Raw genomic sequence first — 20,701 nt, forward strand, 5'->3', positions numbered from 1 at the left:
GTAAATGCCGTAGAAAAATTCCATTGTTCCAGGTGCAGGAGAAGAAAATGAACATTTGAAAATACAACCATTGGGTGGGGTGGGGGGGGATGCTGCTAAGAGATGGCTCAGAGGTTTAAGAGCCCTTACTGCTCTTTCAGAAGACTTGAGATTAGTTCCCAGCACCTACACTGGGTGGCTCACAACTGCCTGTCACTCTAGCTCCACGGGGATCTGACACCTCAGGCTCCCATGAGCACCTGCTCACGCATATCCAACACAGCACACATACACACCTATAATTAAAACTAATAAAAATATCCAGGCGGTGGTGGTGTGTGCCTTTAATCCTAGCACTTGGGAAGCAGAGACAGGCAGATCTCTATGAATTTGAGGCCAGCCTGGTCTACAAAGCAAGTTCCAGAATAGCTAGGATTACATAGAGAAACTCTATCTCAAAAAAATGTATATCAAATAAAATATATCAAATAAGTATGATGATAATAATAAATATTTAAACAAATGCAAATGGGGGCTAGAGAGATGGCTCAGAATTAAGTTGGACTCCTGCTAAAAATTACATACAAAAGTTAACTTCAAATGACTCCGAGACCTAAATGTAAGACCCTGAACAATAAAAATTCTTGGGAGAAAACACAGGAAACTGTTTTTACAACATTGCCAATAACTAATCGTTTTGCAGGTAAATTTAATTGAGCAATAACAGAGCAGCACCAATCTTAGGAAGCCCTTCTGAGGAAACAAGAGACTCCTCTCAAACTAGTTTTATGCAACCAGCAAAACGCTTATGCCAAACCTTGACGCACACACTTTACAAGAAAGGAAATTATAAGCAGCATCCTAGCAAATAAAACCCAATAATATATGTCTATGTAGTTGATATAAACATATATATTTATGTATACACAATGCCATGACCAAGTGGGCTCATTTAGGAATATAGAGATGGCTTAAGAACTGGAAACCAGCCAGTATTAATTATGTTCACTACCTTTTTGTTGCTGTGGTCAGATTACCCAAGGTAGAGAACTCCATGAGAAAGATTGGTCTGGGCTCCTGTTTTCAGAGGTTTTGGTCCATACACATCTGGCTCCCTGGCTCTTTGCAAAGCCAAAGCATTCAAGGAAAGCTGTTTGCCTCACAGTGGACAGGAAGCCGAGAGAAAGGCAACAAGATACACCCCTTAAAGATGCACCCACAGTGACCTTCCTCCAAATTGGTCCTGCCTCCCAAGAGCCTAGCTTATCGGGAATTCATCAGTGGGTTAATCTGCAGATGAAGTTAACATTTTTAGGATCTAAGCATCTTCTGAAAGTCTCGCCTCTGAACACTGCTTACAGAGGTCCAAGCTCAACATGAGCTCTTGGGGGACACCGTTTGTGTCCATGATATCAATTCATAGCATTATGGAGTGTGCATACAGGTGTGGACACTTGGATGTGTATCTGTCACCATGGATAAAATCTGCCCCACTTTTTATTTTTATTTATTTATTAATGTATGTGTATATCTCTGTGTATGTGCATGCATGAGTGTGTGCCTGTGTGTGTGTGTGTGTGTGTGTGTGTGTGTGTGTGTGTGTGTGTGTGTGATCATGCATGGGAGGTGGTGTGAGGATACACATGCATGCACCGCAGAGCACACGTAGAGGCCAGCGGACAACTTGTGGGAGGGAGTTGGTTCTCTCCTTCCATCATGTGGGCTTTCCGAATTTACCTCGGGCCATCTGTCCTGGCAGTGAGTGCTTAACCCAGAGTCATCTGGCCTGACCTCTAGTTTAAAAGAGGCAAAGAGTAGCCATGGAGATGTATCAGTAGGTACAGTGCTTGCCACAATCCGATCACCAGTGCTCACCAAACAATGGGTAGGTGTGGAAGCCCACCTGTAATCCCAGTACTCGGGAGGCAGAGACAGAGTCTCCGGAGCAAGCTGGCAGAATCAGTGAGGTCTGGGTTCGAGTGAGGAATTCCGCCTCACGGTATAGGATGGAGAGTAAAGAAGAAAGATGCTTGATGTAGAAAGCACACAGGCACACGTACATGTGTATGCACACACACACACACATACGCGCACGCGCACACACACACGTTAAAAGAGAAAAAAAAAGGAAGATGATTTTTGAAATGGAGGTAGGGAGGAAAATCCATGGGCTTCCCTAGTTCTAGGCTGCACACGAAAGACTGGTTACCCTCCAAGGCCACTCCATGCTCAAGGCCAAAACATCATCTCCCCATCATGGAAGAACAAATTGTTCTCTATCCTGACAGAGTAGGTGCCCGCTCATAAATGCCCACTCATAGGTGCCCACTCATAGATGCCCGCTCATAGGTGCCCACTCATAGGTGCCCGCTCATAGATGCCCGCTCATAGGTGCCCACTCATAGGTGCCCGCTCATAGATGCCCGCTCATAGGTGCCCACTCATAGGTGCCCGCTCATAGATGCCCACTCATAGGTGCCCACTCATAGGTGCCCACTCATAGGTGCCCGCTCATAGATGCCCGCTCATAGGTGCCCGCTCATAGATGCCCACTCATAGGTGCCCACTCATAGGTGCCCGCTCATAGATGCCCGCTCATAGGTGCCCACTCATAGATGCCCACTCATAGATGCCCGCTCATAGATGCCCACTCATAGATGCCCACTCATAGGTGCCCACTCATAGGTGCCCGCTCATAGGTGCCCGCTCATAGGTGCCCGCTCATAGGTGCCCACTCACCTGCCTCATCTGCATTTCCCAAATGCAGTTTTAAGTAATTAAAATGCAAATTTTTAAAAGGCGTTGGGGAGGATCCGGAAAATGGCAGCATCCCCCCTCCCCTGTTTGCAGTTTTCCTCAGATGTGGCCAGTGTTCAGTGTCCCTGTCCCCACCCTGGCTCTCTTTCGAGTTTGAGATTGTAATTCCTGTCTGCCTGTGATCACTTTACACAGCCCTATTACTTCACGGTAAGGTTTACGATTCCAGTGCTGTGGTGCCAAGGGCTTTGTGGCAGGGTTTTCCCTGCGTGAAATCAGTTCAGCCTGGAGGGCCCATGCCTCTGAGATCATGTAATGTAAGGGGCTCTGACCCCGAACTGCCCCTTAGACCATAGCAAAGATCTGACTGTTTTGTCTGAGGTTTAGGAACCACAGATTCTTGGATCATTTCTAAGGTCCCTGGAGCTATGAACTCGAAGGGTTTGTTCTGGTTTTGCAACCACATTTTATATTCAGAAAACAAATTTTGTAGGTTTTTTTAAAAAATTATATAATTCTTTGAAAATCTCCAGCATGAAATAACTGAATCAAACTGAAATGCCATTGAGTCCTAGCCGGAGTTTCTTGCCTATTTTTATTTTGTTTTGTTTTGTTTTTCATTGATTAACTTCAAAATGCTAGGGTTCTAACTAAGTGCAAAGTCCTGGGACAAGCATTTCAAGACAGTTTAATTTTTTAATTTTCATTTTGTTTGTGTACACACATGCGCATGCGTGCATATGCTTGTGCATTGGTGTGTGTATGTGTGGCGTGTGTGCGTGTGTCTATGTGCATGCATGTGTGTGTGCGTGTGTGTGTGTGTATGTGTGTGTGTGCGTGCATGCGTGCGTGTGTGCGTGTGCGTGTGTGTGTGCGTGCATGTGTGTGTATGTGTGTGTGTGTGCGTGTGTGTGTGTATGTGTGTGTGTGCGTGTGTGTGTGTGTGTGTGTGTGCGTGTGTGTGTAGGTTAAATAACAACCTACAGAGTGGCTGTCTCCTTTCACCATGTGGACGCCTGGGGTCAACCTCACATCGGCAGGCTTGGAAGTAAGCACCTTGACCCACCGTGCTAGTGAGTTTTTGTCAATTTGACACAAACTGGAGGTTGGAAAAGAAAGTTCCCTCACTTGGAAAGAGAGAACCTCAATTGGAAAAAAAAAAATCGGATTGGCTTTTTGGCAAATCTGGAGGGAATTTTCCTGATTGATGACTGATCTGGAGGGGCCATCTCACTGGGCAGGTGGTTCTAGAAGGTGTAAGTAAGCAAACTGAGCAAGGCATAGAGAGGAAGTCAATAGACAACATTTCTCCATGTCCTCTGCCTCGGTTCCTGCCTTGAGTTCCTATCCTGACTTCCCTCTGGGATGAACTTGGGACGTGTAAAACAAATACCCTTTTTTCCCCCAAGTTGCTTCGGGTCACGGCTTTCATTACAGCAGTAGGAAGCAAGCTGGAACACCCACTAAGCCACCTCTCCAGCCCCATGTGGCATTTCTAAAGAAGACAAGCAAGGCAGTCATTGAGTGGACCAAGGAGTAGGGAGGCTTCTGTGGGTCTGCTCCGTAGACTTTTAAAGTCTACCTTCTGAAACAGTTCATCGCCAAGGAAATGACATTTTTAAGGGTCTCTGAGCTCCTGTTCCACCAGGAGCCAACGTGGCATTTAAAGTCTAACTGACAGCAAACTGGTCTCTGTGTGAAAAGGAAGGAGGAAGAAGAGGCCAGCGCCCCGAGCCTGCTGCAGGAAGGCCTCCTTTCCCTTTTGGTGGGTCCAGAATGCCTTTGCTGGGTCTTCGTGCCAAACTCAGGTTCAGCCGGCAGTCAGAGGTGCACGCTGGAAGCTCCTCAAAGAAGAGAGCCACACCCCTTCTCGCAGGGAACCCCCAAGGTGTACACACGGGAAGTTCCACTTACCCGTAATGAAGAAGGCCTTGTGATGGTCCAGGCGAACGGTCTGCAGGGCGCCGTACTCTCCAGCCGCCCCACTGTTGGGGTGGAACAGCACCTGAGAAAGAGAGGGTAGCGTGGGTCTAAGAACGCCACGCGGGGCCAGCAAGACGGCACCTCGGGAAAACGTGTCTGACGCGCAAGCCTGTCAACCTGAGCTGGATCCCAGGAAGCCATATACAAAGACCTCACCTCAGCCAAGTGCAAGGTCAAAACCGACGCTTCAGAGTTGTCCTCTGACCGCCACAGCCAGATGACGCATGAATAATAAAAACCCAGAGACAGATATAGGGGTTCAAGCTGAAGATCAGAGAAGCAGAGCGGCCAGCCACTAGAGAGACCTTTTACCTCTACCAATGCTCAGACCACAGGGACGATCCTCAGACTGCCTAGACTGCAGCGTTTCCACCAAACCTCAGACTCCACACACCAGGGAGTTACAGTCTCTTCTTTATATTCCTCTCCCCGCCAAACCATGTCGCTCCCGTCTCCATCTCCCTAGTGCTGGGATTAAAGGTGTGAGCCACTGTCACCTGGATCTGAACCCTTCCATAGCCCAGGGTAGCCTTGAACTCAGAGATCCAACTGCCTCTGTCTCCCTAGGATTAAAAGTGTGTGCCAACACTCCCTGGCCTCTAGTGGCTTAGCTTTGCACTCTGATCTCCAGGTAGGCTTTATTTATTAAAATACAAATAAAATATCATTTCAGCCAGATGTGACACATGTGTGCCCCCCCAAGGCACACGCTACATACATACTTATCTACACTAGAAAGAAAATCATGCTAGGTGTCATAGTCCCTACCCATACCTCTAAAATACTTACTGTCAAGCACAAGCCTGTGGCTGATGGCAGCCAGCTCCTGGGAGCCACTGAGAAGCTATCATTTCACTAGGAGCTTAGGGGGGGTGGTCTACAACTCTGCGAAGCTGAAAGATCTCCCTGGGTTAGATTCACGGGCCCAGTGCTGGCTCTGTAATCCACGGGGTTTGCGTGTCAGGGATCGGTGCTTTTTAACTTTACAAATTAAAAATTCCAACACAGTCACAGCAACGTTTTAAATACCGCTCAGGGCCCTTCTCTTGAGAGGGACTTCTTATAGCCGCTTGGGTCATACACCCAGGAGTCCCAGGTGCAGAAAGCAGCCTGCACACAGGATGGCTTACAGATGTCCTGGGGCTGGTGATGAAGCTCTGGCTCCTTCAGCCCCGATCGCCTCTCGAAGTCTCTTCAGCAAGAATGGCATGAGAAGTGTGAGATTTCTCTGGCACCCTCTGGACCTTTCATCGCAGTGCTGGGGATCGAACCCAGGCCCACACAGAAGCCAGGCACACACTCTACCTCTGAGTTACGGCTCCACCCCAAGCCTAGCCTGAACACAGACACCTATGACTCAGTCCCACTCTGCTGCTGAGGAAATCTTTCCTGATTCAGTCAGACATGGAAGAATTACCCTCAGGAGCGGAAACACCTAATTCAGAGGTCCCGAGGGAAGGACTTGGTAGGAAATAAAAGGCCAGCGTCCTTGGTAGGTTGGTGGGTTTGGGCTGAAGGCATGAGACTGCCCTGGTATGAATCATGTCCGTATATATTGCTGGGAAGGAACTTACATGAATCAAAGTTTCCGTGGGGCTTGGGGAAAAAATAATGAGAAACATCTGTCTGAGAGGGAAACAGCTGCTCCCCCCACGCCCAGTTTCAGTACCCTGAGAGGATGCTGCCCTGGGCAAGGCTCCTCCACACCTGCTGCTTCCCTGCCCCTCTCCATCAAACCTACAAACACCCCCAGCAGGCTTCCTCCAAAGAAGAAAGGAAGTCATTACTGAAAACCTCACTTCTTCCATCCCCAGAAAGCCACACCCGTCACAGCAGAACACTGCTTTGCTTCCTTGAGAAGGACCTGGACCATCCAGAGTCTCCTATCTGTGATATGTTCAGATCCCCATCCCAAAGACACAATCAAAGTCAGTCTCTTCAAACCGTGGTATCATTTGGGGCTCAATAACAGCACCTCCCGAAGGAGAGGCTGCCACATTCGAAAGGTATAAATGGCCCTAGCGGAAACTTCCAGAACCCGAGAAACAAAACTGGGCTGGCTTGTTCTTAGAGATGGGGTGGGTTTCGAGACACTCATATAAGCCACCTGCTTGGAGCAGACCGTTGGCAGCGTTCTTGTTTACATAAACATGGAGAGAAGGCTGTAAGTTTACACGCAATCATGGCTGCACATACTTCCTCTCCAGACGTCTGGTCCACAGTTCGGAGCCAAGGGACGTTATCTTCCGCAAGCCTGCACAGACTTCCCGGTTCCTTTACTTTCCTGCGTACTGGTCTGCTTTGCTACAATTTTGCTGTTTTGTCAAGCACGGGAGTGTCGCCCTGCACCCCGTATTACCTCCTGAGGTGTTCTCCCGCACCAAATCAGGCTGGGGCGCATACGGCTTCAAGTCTCCAAAAGCAGGGGTAGGGGAGAAGGGTGCCAATCATCTGCACGTCACTCTCATGACACATATCACCACTAGGGGCCTCTCTAAGAGAAGTGATGGCTGTTCACGTTCCTGCACCGCATGGCTTCTGTTGTGCCAAACTGTTCATAGCCCACAGCAGGCCCGTGTTGGAGTGGACCATGCAAATGCAGAAGTGTTGAGGAAACTTTCCCTCCGATGACAATATTTGGACCTGGTCATGAATGATGTGGCTTGGACACTCATGATGTCACCACCTCCAGCTTCCATCCTGGAGTCAGGAGACTAGAAAGTGGGTCACTAGGTTCTGGAATGGGTACCCCTCCCCTCTCAGGCTCTCAGTCCTCTCTGCTATAGATATTAATAATTTGCATCGGTATGGATCTTGGTTTATTGATAGAAATTTGAGATCAGTTTTTTATATGTATATTTCTGCTCTTGGTTAAGGTATTGTGTTTGTGCAGCTCATTTAAAAATTTAATGTATAATTAAGAAATACAGGTAAATAGAGAGTCATCTATAATGATCAAGCTTGTAGTCATGTTAGTTAGATTTTCTAGATGTACAGAGATGTATTTCAGATGGATTGGCATTCTTAAAACCTTTCAACGACAGAATATGGCATTTAAAATGTTTAAGAACATAGAACTTTCATGATAGTGAGACACATCTGCTCCTGGCAGCACCAATTCCTTCGAGAGGAAGATGGGCATTGAAGAGGCTCCTTATGGAGTTGGTGAGCCATTTTGGGCAAGAAACTGTTCTTGCCTGGACTGTTTGATAGTACGTTGTGTGAACTGGACATGCAGGACCCACAGAGAAATGACGGCTGAAATTGCCTAAAGGTGAAACGGTCCTTCAGTGTTTCTGCTTCATGAAAGAGTCTGCCAGACAGTCTGTAGGACACAGAAGAAAGTGACTGACAAACTAACATAGGCAGAATTGTCTTTCAAATTTCCTGCTTCATGGAAATGTCTGCTGGATACTATGGGCCTGTAGGCTGAAGATGGATGCCCCAATGGTACAGAAGAACTTTGGATGACTGTCCAGGCAGTGAGATGTCTCTGTCAATTCTAGAGTTTTGGAAGTTGCTTACAATGTACTTCCTGTTTACTTAGGTAATATTGTATTCTTCTGGAGTCTTTGATGGAGTTGAAGAATTGGTAGTTAAAGTTTTCCTTAGTTATGATAAAAGATAAAGTAGATATACATATTGTAACTGTAATTCTTGCTTGATACCTGTTTTGTTATATGTAATTTTACTATGTTAAAGTTAAAACCTTCCTTTTTCATTTAAACAGAAAAGGGGAGGCGATGTGGGATTTCCCTTCTGTATGCTGTGAATACCATTGGTTAATAAAGAAACTGGCTTGGTCTGATAGGGTAGAACTTAGGTAGGCGGGAAAAACTAAACTGAATTTTGGGAGAAAGGAGGCAGAGTCAGAGAGAAACCATGTAGCCCTGCTGGACACAGACACCGGAACTTTATCTGGTAAGCCACAGCCTCATGGCAATACACAGTTTACTAGAAATGGGTTAAATTAAGATGTAAGAGTTAGCCAATAAGAAGCTAAAGCTAATAAGCCAAGCAGTGATTTATAAAGCAATGGGTATAAAGCTAGTAGTCACTGTTTGCCTTAAGCCTCTCATTCAATGGCTCGGGAGATGAATGAGGATATGTGTTTCTGGGCTGTTTCTCTCTTCAGATCTGGGCTACCCTTGCAATACAGAGAAGTCAACCGCTGAGAGGCATCTGAGTCATGTTTTGAGCTGACTGTCTAGGAAGTTCTTTGGGCTTCTAGAAACTGGAATGATTTCTAAGCCAACCCATATCAGAATCCTTTTAAATGGAGGATCGATCTGTGGGTGGATACAAATTGCATTTATGAAGAGGTCCAAGGGGCTGGAAAGATGGCTCAGTTTCTGATCTTGCAGAGGACCTGGGTTTGGTTCCCAGTACTCATATTGAAGCTCACAATTGTCTATAACTCCACTTGGCAGGGAATTTGGTACCTTCTTTTGATGACTGTGGGCATTATATACATGTAGTGCACACACATAAACTCAGGCACATAGAATGTACATATGATATTTTTAGAGGTACACACATATTATGTATAGGGATGGATAGATGGATGGATGAATTGGTGAGTGGGTGGATGGATGGATGGGTGGATTATGGGTGGGTGGGTGGATGGATGGATGAATGGATAGATGATGAATGATGAATGGATGATGGATGAATGGGTGGGTGAGTAGATGGATGGATGGATGATGAATGATGAATGGATGGATGATGAATGATGAATGGATGGATGAATGAGTGGGTGGGTGGGTGGATGGATGGATGAATGGATGAATAGGTGGGTGGATGGATGGATGAGTAGATACATGGTGTGTGGACGGACGGACGGACGGACGGATGAATAGATGGATGGGTGAGTGGGTGGGTATATACAAAATTGTTTGTTTGTATCTGCTGGCCCTCCTCTAAAACTATTACAAACCCAAGACAATTTATTGTCTTCATTTAAACAGTTTAGGTTGACTAGGAAAAAAAACAAACCCAAATTTATGGCCATCAATCATCCCTGTTCTTAAATTCCAAAGTGGTCTTTTCTAGAGTGTCTACACGCACACTGAAAGAAGCCAGAGCTCTGGGAGGCTGGGCACAGCACCCACGTGAAGATGCATCAGAAGCTCCCTGTAGGCAGTAGGCTGAGTGCCACTTGCTAGACTTCAGGAGTGCCGAGGAAATAAACCCTCACTCGGGCTAGGTTACCAAGGCAATGTGGGTCCCTGATGGTGTCAAGACTTGTACCTGTTTCTCCCACTTGGCTCCTGGACTTAACCCAGTGAGTACGCACAGATCTTATGCTAAAGGACCACAAAGCTCTATCCGGGAACAGAAGTAAACACAAGACTGAGCTAGTGTCCATAGGAGGCCTCATGAAGATCACTTCCTGGTGACCCCAATTATTCTATTGGTAACCGTGACAATAAACACTGAGGGCACCCCTCCACGGAAATCTTAGCTAATATAGCTAGGGTCACACAGCACTTCCAAAGTAAGGCAGAAACCGTCTTCCTGTGTCAGGCTGCTCCTGAAGAGGGCCAGGCCTGGAGAATCTGCAGCTCTACGGAGAGAGACGTTTGAGAGTGACACAAAACCCTGCAGTCCAAGCCCTAAGAGCTTCATCAGTACCTGCAGAAGTGTACAGGTCCACTCCAGGCCTGGGCTTTGGCTGACATTGAAGCATGGGCCTCCACCTGGTTTGCTGGGTGCTCACTGGACTTTACTCAGGGGTCTCCCAGCTCCTCCAGCCTCCCACCCCCGCTACCACTTCCTCTTCCTTTTAGTAAGTAGAAAACTCATGGAAGTGGCAGGAAAAGTCCTGGCTGCTATTTGGTGCTTCAGAGCATCCCAAAGAGGAGACAATAAGGAAGGGATCCTGGACCACAGAAGCCCAGCAAGTGCCACTGAGTCATGGCCAGGGGCCGCCAATTCAAGAATAGGCAGCTATTTATGGTGGTACATACCTGCAATCCCAGAACTCGAGAGGCTGAGGCAGAAGGATTGCAACTTCCAGGTCAGCCTGTTGCAAGAGGATCTTTCAAAAGTAAACAAGTAAACAATAGAATAACAGGATGAGAAGTGTGTGCTGATCCCTTCTGGAGCAGGGAGAATGCTGGGAACATAGTGACCTTGCTGACTTTCATTCATTCATCCATCCATTCATTTGTTCATTCACCCACTTTGCATGCACTGGCTGCCGGCTGGGTACGGATGCAGCTAGGTACATAAAAACTGAAATCTGAACCCAACAGATGGGACCTTTGCCCCCAGAGAGCTTCCCTTCTAGCTGAGCCTACAACTGTGCAGGCATCTTGTCCAACAAAAATGTGCTGAGTGCCCAAGTTATGTCAGAAAATTGAATGCATGCAGAAAAAGGAAACTAAACCTTAGATGCACATAACTCTACCCTAAGCCAAAATGTTAAAGAGAAATTTCAATTGACAAACTGAATTACTGGAAGCGGTTTGTCTCTAAATTCTTCACTGGGAACTTTTACAGAGAGTCCACACCAGCCATTGGCATGCACCTTCTGAGGGGGTCCTTTGCAGCATGGTAGCAGGTGTGAGTTGTGAGACACAGCCCAGACACAAGCCTCCTCCACTTACCCTGTGCCCCACCTGCGACCTGCCAAAGAGCACCTCGGAGGCATCAAGCCCGTCGAAGTTCCGGTTGGCAGGCAAGCTGGCTCCTGCCAGGGCTATCGCCGTGGGGAAGATGTCTAGTATGCTGCAGAAAGAACAAGACACAGTTTGTCTCAACTCCTCCAACTGTCCCTGGCTCTCCTGTGACCAAACCCCACCCTTAGCAGCACAGAGCAGAAGCAGACAGCCCAGGTTGTCTGTCTCCCTTTGGGATTCTACCTGGATTCCTGCTACAAGAGACAGGAAGTGGTCAGATGTTATACAGGCTCAGATTCAGCTAACCTAGCTAACATCCAATTCTGCAACTTCCTGTTCTGTGAAATGTGTGCTTTAATAACAAGAGCTGCCTCCCAGGGTGGATGCATGGGTAAAACAGGGAAGAGATACAGCTGGAGCCTGGCACTTGCTGGATGTTTGTCTTACGATGAGTAACAGGGTCACACCTTTGAACCCAAGGACGAAGAGTTGGCCGCTGCCTTATCAGGAGTAGTGTGAAGCAGGGTGGCAGGTGTCTACGGGAAAACACTCACTTCACTTTTTGTTGCCTGAGTCTCTCTCCCAGGAATAGCTAGTCTTTAGCTGAAGCATGTAACATTTTAGTTATGACATGTAAAATACTCCACTTCCAAGACTTGGCTTTAACTCTTTGTTGTTCATTACAAAATAGTGGGGGAAAGTTAGAACATACAGACATAGAAAGAGAAAATAATCCATAACTAGTTCATCATCGGAGGGTAACTACTGTTAATATTCTTTTAAGAATTCAAATTCTGGGGACTGAAGAGATGGCTCAGCAGTTAAGAGCACTGGTTGTCCTTCCAGAGGACCTAGGTTCAATTCCCAGCATCCACATGGCAGCTCACAACTGACTCTAACTTCACTTCCAGGAGATCTGATGCTCTCACACAGGCATACATACAGGCAAACCACCAATGAACATGAAATATAGATAGATGATAGGTAGATAGATAGATAGATAGATAGATGATTGATAGATAGGTAGATGATAGATAGATAGATAAATAGATAGATAGATAGATAGATAGATGATAGATAGATAGATGATTGATAGATAGGTAGATGATAGATAGATAGATAGATAGATAGATAGATAGATAGATAGATAGATAGATAGATGACTGAGAGATATATAGGTAGATGATGGATAGATAGATAGATGATAGATGGACAGATAAACAGACAGACAGAATTCGAATTGTGTGTGTGCAGTATATGCATGTGTGTGCTTGCCCATGTGAACATGTGTGGAGGTTAGAGGTTAACGTCAGACATCTTCCTCTGTCACTCTGCAACTTGCTTTCTGAGACAGGGTCTCTCGATATTTCGGCTTGACTGGCCAGTGAGTCCCCAGGATCCCTTTTCCTCTAGCACGAGGGTTCCAAATGCGCCTTGGTGTCCAGCTTGTCCACGGGTGCTGGAGATCCAAACTCAGGCCTTCCCTGCAAGGACTTTACCCACTGAGCCATCTCTCTGGCCCCACCCGATATTAACACTTTTGGTGAGTCTTGTTAATGGGATTTTATTCCTTTCTGTTTGGTTTGTTTGTTTGTCAAGACCGTGTTTCACACACCCGGATCAGCCTTGAAGTCCTGATTCTCTCACCTCCACTTTCTGAGGGCTAAGGTTGCAGGTTTGTATTGTGTGTGCGTGTGTTTTTAAGTCACATGGAACTTGACTGCCCATCTCTCAAAAGCTACCATACTCACGTCACCAGACGGGGGCAGGTCATCGGGAAGAGCAGAGGGGTTGCCCTTCCCACAGAACAGTTTAAGAGTCGACGGAACTGAGAGACAGTAGGACTTGCCAGAGTCAGGGGGTTGGGTCATGGGTTAGATGCTCCCAGAAAAGATGTCCCACCCTGAGGCTGGGACAGCATCAGAATTCAGGATCCCGGGTGGGAAAGCTCTCAGGGCCATGTCTTCCCAATTTATTCACTCTAAAAAGTTCTAGGGAGTGGCTCTCTGCCTCCCACAGAGGCGACAGAAAGGACCAGCAAAGTGTGTGACATCTCCAATCGGCCCACCTCCGTCCCCTCTCCAGGGTTCTGCCTGTGACCTGCGGCAGAATTTCTCGCTGACTGTGGGACAAAGTGTTTCTGTTGGCCCGCAGCTTCCACAGTTCACGAGGCTGGTGGCTTATCTCTCGAGATAGGCACTCCCGGAGCTGGCATCCCACACTGGTGTGCAGTCAAGTCATGCACAGTCAGCACTCAGCAGTGTACAGAACAGTCTGCAAACCTGTCCAGAGTCCACGGTCCCTGCCACAAGCCAGGAAGCAAAGAGATCTACAGCGTGGTCTGAAAAGGCTGTTTGTTAGAACTTATGCTCTCTCTCTCTCTCTCTCTCTCTCTCTCTCTCTCTCTCTCTCACACACACACACACACACACACACACACACACACACACACAAAACTGTACCCCTAAGAGAGAACAGTATCAAACCCATAAGCAAGGAAAACAGGATCCACAATCTACAATAGATCATTTTAATTTGCGTGCCTACAAGCACATGTATGGAGATGTCTACACACCTGTGTGCACATACAGAAGCTGGTAAAAGATGTTGGCTGCCCTCCTCTGTCACTCTCTCTATCTATTCCCTTGAGGCAGCGTCTCTCCCTCAACCTAGGGCTTGTGTGTTCTCTGTTAGTCTGGAAGTCAGCAAACCCTAGTGATCCTCCTCACTCTCTGTCACACCCCCACCCACCGTGGAGTTGGGGTTACAGGCATTCGTGGGGCATCCAGTTTGTTATGTGGGTGCTGGAATAGAAAGCCCAGTCTTCTTAGTCAACACTCTTGACCAACACACACACCACACACACACACACACACACACACACACCATGTTAGATTTTGTGAAATGGTCTGGGGAGATAGCTCAGCCACGAAAGTGTTTGCCTTGCAAGTACAAAGACGCATGTTTGATTCCCAGAATGCATGTTACAGAAATCTGGGCAGCAGAGCCCTCCTAGGACTGGGGAGGTGGAGATGGGTGGATCCCTGGATCTTATGGGCCAGTCAGCCTAGCTTAATTGATGAGTTTTAGGCCAATGCCTAAGGAACAACAGGAGTCCTCTGACCTCCATACACAAGAGCATACATACACACACACACACACACACACACACACACACTCATACACTCACACACACACACACATACACTCAGACACACACACATTCACATACACACACTCACACACATACACTCACAAACACATTCACATACACACACTCACACACACTCACTCACACAAGTTTGAAGTGGGCTGTAGGTGTTCTTTGTTCATCGTAAGAGACATCAGCATCACAGATAGGCCCAACCAGGGAAACAGACCTGGCACTGAACTTTCAGAATGAATTACATACTTTCTCTCCTCCATCTTTTTCTTCCTCTGCACCGTGAGGTTTGGCATCCTACCTACACAGTACTAAACTAAAGCTAACGCTCAGGGAATCCCAGTGTGACAGAGTCTGGCATGTCCTTCAGAGGTTTCTAGTCTCCCCAGAACTCCAAGAGAACTCTCACCCACAAAGAAAACTTCTTCAACAGGTCTGGTGACTCCCACTGCTCAAGGTAGCCCAGTCCAGCGTGGGCATGCCGGGTTGTCAGAAAGCCATTCCTCAAAGAATGGCAGACGCCCAGCCCCTGAGGTTAGCCCTGGGACAGGGAAATGCTTTCTGGAACATACTGACCCAACGCTGGGCTTTCCTGCACATGATCCTGGAGGGCAGATCTGTCCTACTGAGGCTGCTGGTGACCCTTCAGACCTCTGTCAACCCAAGAAACAGGTCCTGGAAGTCTTTGAAACCTTGAAGAGACAAAACAAACACAAAAGCAAAACCCCAAACCTGCAGAACCCAACGCTGTGTGTCCAGCATGTTTCTTCTGATGCTCAGCCTTTTCTCAGCTGGGTTCTGACCTGGGTGGGCATTCTTGCTTTCACGGGTTTCTTCTTCTAATTATAAAAGCGGGGCCGGGAAGAAGGCTCAGCTCTTGCAGGGGACCTGAGTTCGGTTCCCAGCACCCACATCATAACAGCCCACAACTCCCTGGAACTCCATCCCCTGTGAGCACCCGCACTCACAAGCGTGCGCGCACGTGCACACACACACACACACACACACACACACACACAGAGTTTTTTGGTTTTGTTCTTTTGTTTTTCAAGACAGGGTTTCTCTGTGTAGCCCTGGCTGTACTGGAACTTGCTCTGTAGACCAGGCTGGCCTCGAACTCACAGAGATCTGCCCACCTCTGCCTCCCGAGCACTGGGATTAAAGTCATGTGCCAGGGGCTGGAGAGATGGCTCAGCAGTTAAGAGCACTGGCTGTTCTACTAGAAGACCCAGGTTCATATGGGTCTGTATGTATGCCATTTGAGAGCCATATGGCAGCTCACAACTGTCTGTAACTCCAGTTCTAGGGAATCAGATACCTTCATACCAATGCACATAAAATAAAGTTAAATAAAAGTCATGTGCCAAAACTGCCGGGTCGCATATGCAGAATTTTTAAATGTCAGAAATAAAAAGAAAGAAATTACATTTTATAACTATTGACATAAAGACAAATATATCAAATATATAATAAACTATTTTATTCCACTTTAAAGTATTTTTCTCTTCCTTTCTTCTTTGTTTTACATGTGTGTGTGTGTATGTGTGTATTTGTGTGTGTGAGAGAGGGGGGTATTGGTGTATGTACATTTATGTGCAGGTGCACACTCAGCACATAACCAGAACACAGAACAGGATGTTATGAGTCCTGTCCTATCACTCTCTACCATATTCCCTAGAGATAGGGCCTCTCACTGAATCCAGAGGTAGGCTGGCAGTCGACACGCCTCAATGATCCTACTGTCCCCATTCTCCAGAGAGCTGGGGTTAGAGGTATGCATTCAGCTATTTCAGATTTTTTATGTGGGTTCTGGGGATTCAAACTCGGGTCCTGTGCTGTACCAGCTTTCCTACCCACTAACAAGTCTCCCAGCCCCAAGGGTTTTCTTTTCTCTTGTTTAAAGACAGGACTGCCATGTGTCCAAGGCTGACCTCTAGAGTGCTGGGATTACAGGCATGTGCTACCACACCCTGTGTATGCAGTGTTGGGGATCAGGCCCTGGGCTTCTTGCGTGCTAGGCAGACGCTCTACCATCTGAGCTGCATGCCTAGACCCCTCACGTAAACATTTTATAGGTTCTGGCACTGTCATCATGGGCCTGACGTCTAAGTAGGTTTCTGCCCCCCAAGGCCCCACGTCCAGAGACCCTCTGATAGTGAGAGAAGAAGGAAGGGCTCACTCATGAAAGGAGAGGCTTGAGACAGAGGGCTCTTCCCAGCAAGTGAAAGGTTGGCCGGGCAGCAGGCAGGAGATACCATCTGCATCTTCCATCCTTACGAAACTATTTTTTTTCATGTTTCTCTGAAGTTTGTTCATAGGGGATGTGTGTGTTTCTGTACATTTTTTTTTTAAGATAAGATTTCGCTATGTGGCCCAGGCTGCTTGGATTCCTAAGTTCAAGCAATTGTTCTCCTGTCTCACTCCTCCCAAGGAGCTGGGATCTTAGACTTGCGCTATCCCATCCAACCGGTTGGTGCTCTTAGCCAAGCGAGGAGTCAAAGGAGTAGAGACTGGGTGGTGATGGTGAGGGTGCAGAAGGGTTCTGCCTGCTGAGCCCCAAGCTATGCCAGCAGAGAGAAAACTAAAGGGTCAGATTGGGAGGGGGGGGCTTCCTTCTGGTAGAACAGTCCTGGGATCCAAGGTTGGGTGGTTGGAAACAAAGATGTCACAATGGGCAGGAAAGATAGGAAGGAGGGTTTCCTAGAAGCTAAGGATAATAAACTGGGTAAATCTGACCCAAAGATGGAAAGAGAGAAGTGGGGTATTGGGGAAGGGCTAAGCGTACTTGGACCAGGATCAAGGAGTGACTCTCATTGCCTCTCCCCGGGGAGTGAAAGAGGTAGGTACGGAAAGGTGCCAAGAATAGAAGAGATGAGAACGGAACCACCTCCAGTGGAGGAATGAACTATCCCTAGAATACAGAGACAGGTTCTTTTTTAGCATTTCATTGTAATTTTCTTTCGGTATTGTTATTCCCTCTCATTATCCCCAAAAAAGCTAGGTCTCCACCCCTTCCTGGTCTTAGTCACACTGCAGAGGCTTCAGGGGCTAGCCTGTGTTCACATTTGACTGGCAGCCCATCCCAGTACCTCTGTACCCTTCCCCTCCCCTTGAGTCTCTTCTACGGGTAAGCATGGTCCTAAAAACACCTACTTCAGAGAAAGCGGGGTCCTAGAGCATCAGGGGATATCGGACAACAAATGACAAATGTCTCTTATGGACAGCATCTCTGGAAGCAGGTAAGAGACCTTGACCCTTCTCCCTAAACACTCACCACTGCCAGACCCAGGAGAGATCAGATGACCTTGAAAGGGGATGCATGGCTGGGTACCGCCCAGGATGTATCATGTAGACCACAGGACAAGATGTGGACAAGGACTTTATAGCTTCTGTATCTGAACCCAATTCTATGCCTACAGACAAGACAGAATTGGCTGACCTTCATCCCTTTCATAGAACCACTGTCTTACTACTATTAGCAGGGCTCCCTAGGGTAGCCTAGGGCTTCTCTGCAGCTCCAGCTGTTTTTCCAATGAGATTGCTGCAAGATCTTCTTATCGGTTCAGCCAACTCCTGCTATTGAGAGGTGTGGTCCTCCTTCCAGAACAGGGATGGAGATGCCCATCTCAGATACAGAACCAGGTGTGGTCCTCCATCCAGAACAGCGATGGAGATGCCCATCTCAGATACTGAACCAGGTGTGGTCCTCCAACTAGAACAGGGATGGAGACGCCCTTCTCAGGCACAGAGCCAGGTGTGGTTCTCCACCCAGAATAGGGATGGAGATGCCCATCTCAGACAGAGAGCAGAACCTTCCTCATCTTCTTTCATAAGTGTAAGGGAAATTTTACTAAAGTTACGGTTCTCAACTAGTGTCTTTTGTCCTTCCAGGGGACATGTGGCACTGCCTGGGGAAACCTTGGTTGTCATAAACAGTTGCCAGGAAGAAGCCAGGCATTGTGCTAAACATCCCACAATGCATAGGGCAGACCCCACCTCTCACACACAGCAAAGAATTACCTGGCTCAAAATATACACACCATTAAGTTTGGGAAGCTCTTCACTAGAATTGTAGGATAAAAGTATCACAACTTTTCCACTTGCCTCCAAAGCCATTCTTCTGAAGGAAAGTTGACGCCTCAAAATCGATACCTTCCAAGTTGATCCGCTCATGACTACTTCCCTAGTCTCCAGGGCAATGCTTCACCAACCAGCAATAAAATATTTGTTTATTAATGGGTTGTCTTCATTTGGTAATCATGTCTTCAGGCTTTGAGGGGAAAGTCGTGTGCAAGCTCTTTCTAAAATATTATTATACCACTGGGGTACACATCCAAATATTAACACTGGGTATCTCTAAAAGACAGCCAATGAGGTTCGTGCTAAATGCCCCCAGCTCATTCTTTTTCTTTTATGAGTGCTCTGTCTGCATATACAACTTTATGCCAGAAGAGGGCATCAGATCCTGTTATAGATGGTTGTGAGTTATCATGTGGTTGCTGGTAATTGAACTCAGGTCCTCTGGTAGAGCATCCAGTGCTCTTAACCGCTGAGTGATCTCTCCAGCCCCCACCCCCCAGCACATTCTTTTTCAATTTAATTTTTATTATGTCTGTTTGTTTATTGTATCATGGGGGGGCACTACAGCGCTACAGTGTGCATGTAGAGGTCAGAGGGCAACTTACAGGAGTCAGCTCTCTCCTACCGCCATGTGGGAACCAGGGATGGAACTCAGTTCACCAGGCTTAGCAGCAAGCACCTCCGTAAGCTGAGCCCTCTTGGCACTTCCTACACATATCTCCCTGGAGACTGTCTTTAAAACTTTTCTGTATTCATGACAGCGTGTATGTCAACTTGACCACTTTAAGATGCCATCATTTCGTGGGCCGTTTGAATAGAAGCTGAAAGAACCCTGGCCACAGAGAAGTGACCCCTGCCCCCCACTGTAGAAGGTCTTGCTCCTCAAAGGATAAAGTGCTAAAACTAGGTGACAAGCTTGGACTCCCACAAAAAGAAACGGGAGCACTCCGTTTGAGAACACGGAACAAAATCATGTTCCCCTAGGGGCTGACATGAGGGAACCACAGGAAAAAGGCAGAAAGAAGCCCCACCTGGTCACCTGCATGATTGACACGGGAGAAGAACAGGAGAGATAAGCCCCAACTGCCATTGAGACTAACTTCACCCCCAAAATACCCTAAGAGGCTCCTCTTGTTTTCTTCTGATAAAGTACTGGAGGCCCTCGGGAAAGTGTTATCTCTATGCCAAGAACTCTCTTCAGTCTCCAAACTACAGCCCCAGTCACTGTCCCCTGACTGTCAAAGAGATGGTAGTTCATAGCGGTGCAGGAGCTGGTGGCAGGTACACACACCGTTCTCAGTTAAAAACACTGCTAATGTTTCAGCACTGAAAAACCAAGGCCTGCAGAGTCGATGGAGCTAATGGTGCATGTGTAGCCCAGCACTTGCCCCCAGCCCTCCAAAAGCAGCCCGGACACGCCCAAGTCATATCTATAAAAAGCAGCCCTCCTGGCCTTCTTCCAGCCAGCCTGACATCACAGATTCCAAGCTGCGTGGTTGTTATCACACCTGCTGGCTCCCTCGAACTGCACGCTGCGCCCTCCTGATAGCGCAGGGATGACCCGCAACCCCTGAGGCACCGGAGGGCTGGCAGGAGTGGTGCCCACTGGCTCCATTTCTGTGGCAGTCAGAACTGCCCACCCCTCCTGTCCCTAGCTGCGGTTTCAGCCCTTTCTCCCCACTGGATCTGGAGATGTCAGAGGGTGTGGCTGATGCTTGCTTTTCCCCAGTTGACACTGTTCTCCTGCCAGAACCTATCAGGTTGGTGCCAAAGAACCCCTCGACCAGGCAAACGGTACCGCTCTAAACACATAAGCATGTGTGTGGTGACAGATGTGTTGGTGAATCCAAGGCAGAACCAGACAGGAATGACCCAGCTGGATCAGTAAGAAGTCGGGCTTGGGAGATGGTGCAATTGGTAAAGTGCTGGCCACCAAAGTGTGAAGACCTGAGTTCGATCCCAGCACCCATGTAAAAAGCTGAGAATGGCAGCCTGCACTCGTAATCTCAGAGATGGGTAGGCAAAGACAGAAGCATCCCTGGGGCTGGCTGGCCAGGTAACCTAACCAAACCATTGAACCTCCAGATTGTAGTGAGACCCTGTCTCAAAGAGAAAG

At 47.6% G+C, this 20,701-nt stretch overlaps 1 protein-coding gene across 3 annotated transcripts in view; it reads right to left on the reverse strand.

Annotated features, from left to right (window-relative positions):
* Arsg (arylsulfatase G) overlaps positions 1 to 20,701 on the reverse strand; it is a 137,424-nt gene that overhangs the window by 6,287 nt on the left and 110,436 nt on the right. For all 3 annotated transcript variants that reach the window (XM_048446092.3, XM_048446093.3, XM_085695990.2), the window contains 2 exons: positions 11,331 to 11,451; positions 4,651 to 4,741 (listed from right to left, as the gene is read on the reverse strand). In XM_048446092.3, the coding sequence (XP_048302049.3) occupies positions 4,651 to 4,741; positions 11,331 to 11,451 (212 nt within the window). The remainder of the gene's footprint in view (positions 1 to 4,650; positions 4,742 to 11,330; positions 11,452 to 20,701) is intronic.

Source organism: Myodes glareolus, chromosome 9 (genome assembly GCF_982192425.1).
Source record: "Myodes glareolus chromosome 9, mMyoGla1.1, whole genome shotgun sequence".
NCBI classification, from domain to species: Eukaryota; Metazoa; Chordata; class Mammalia; order Rodentia; family Cricetidae; genus Myodes; species Myodes glareolus.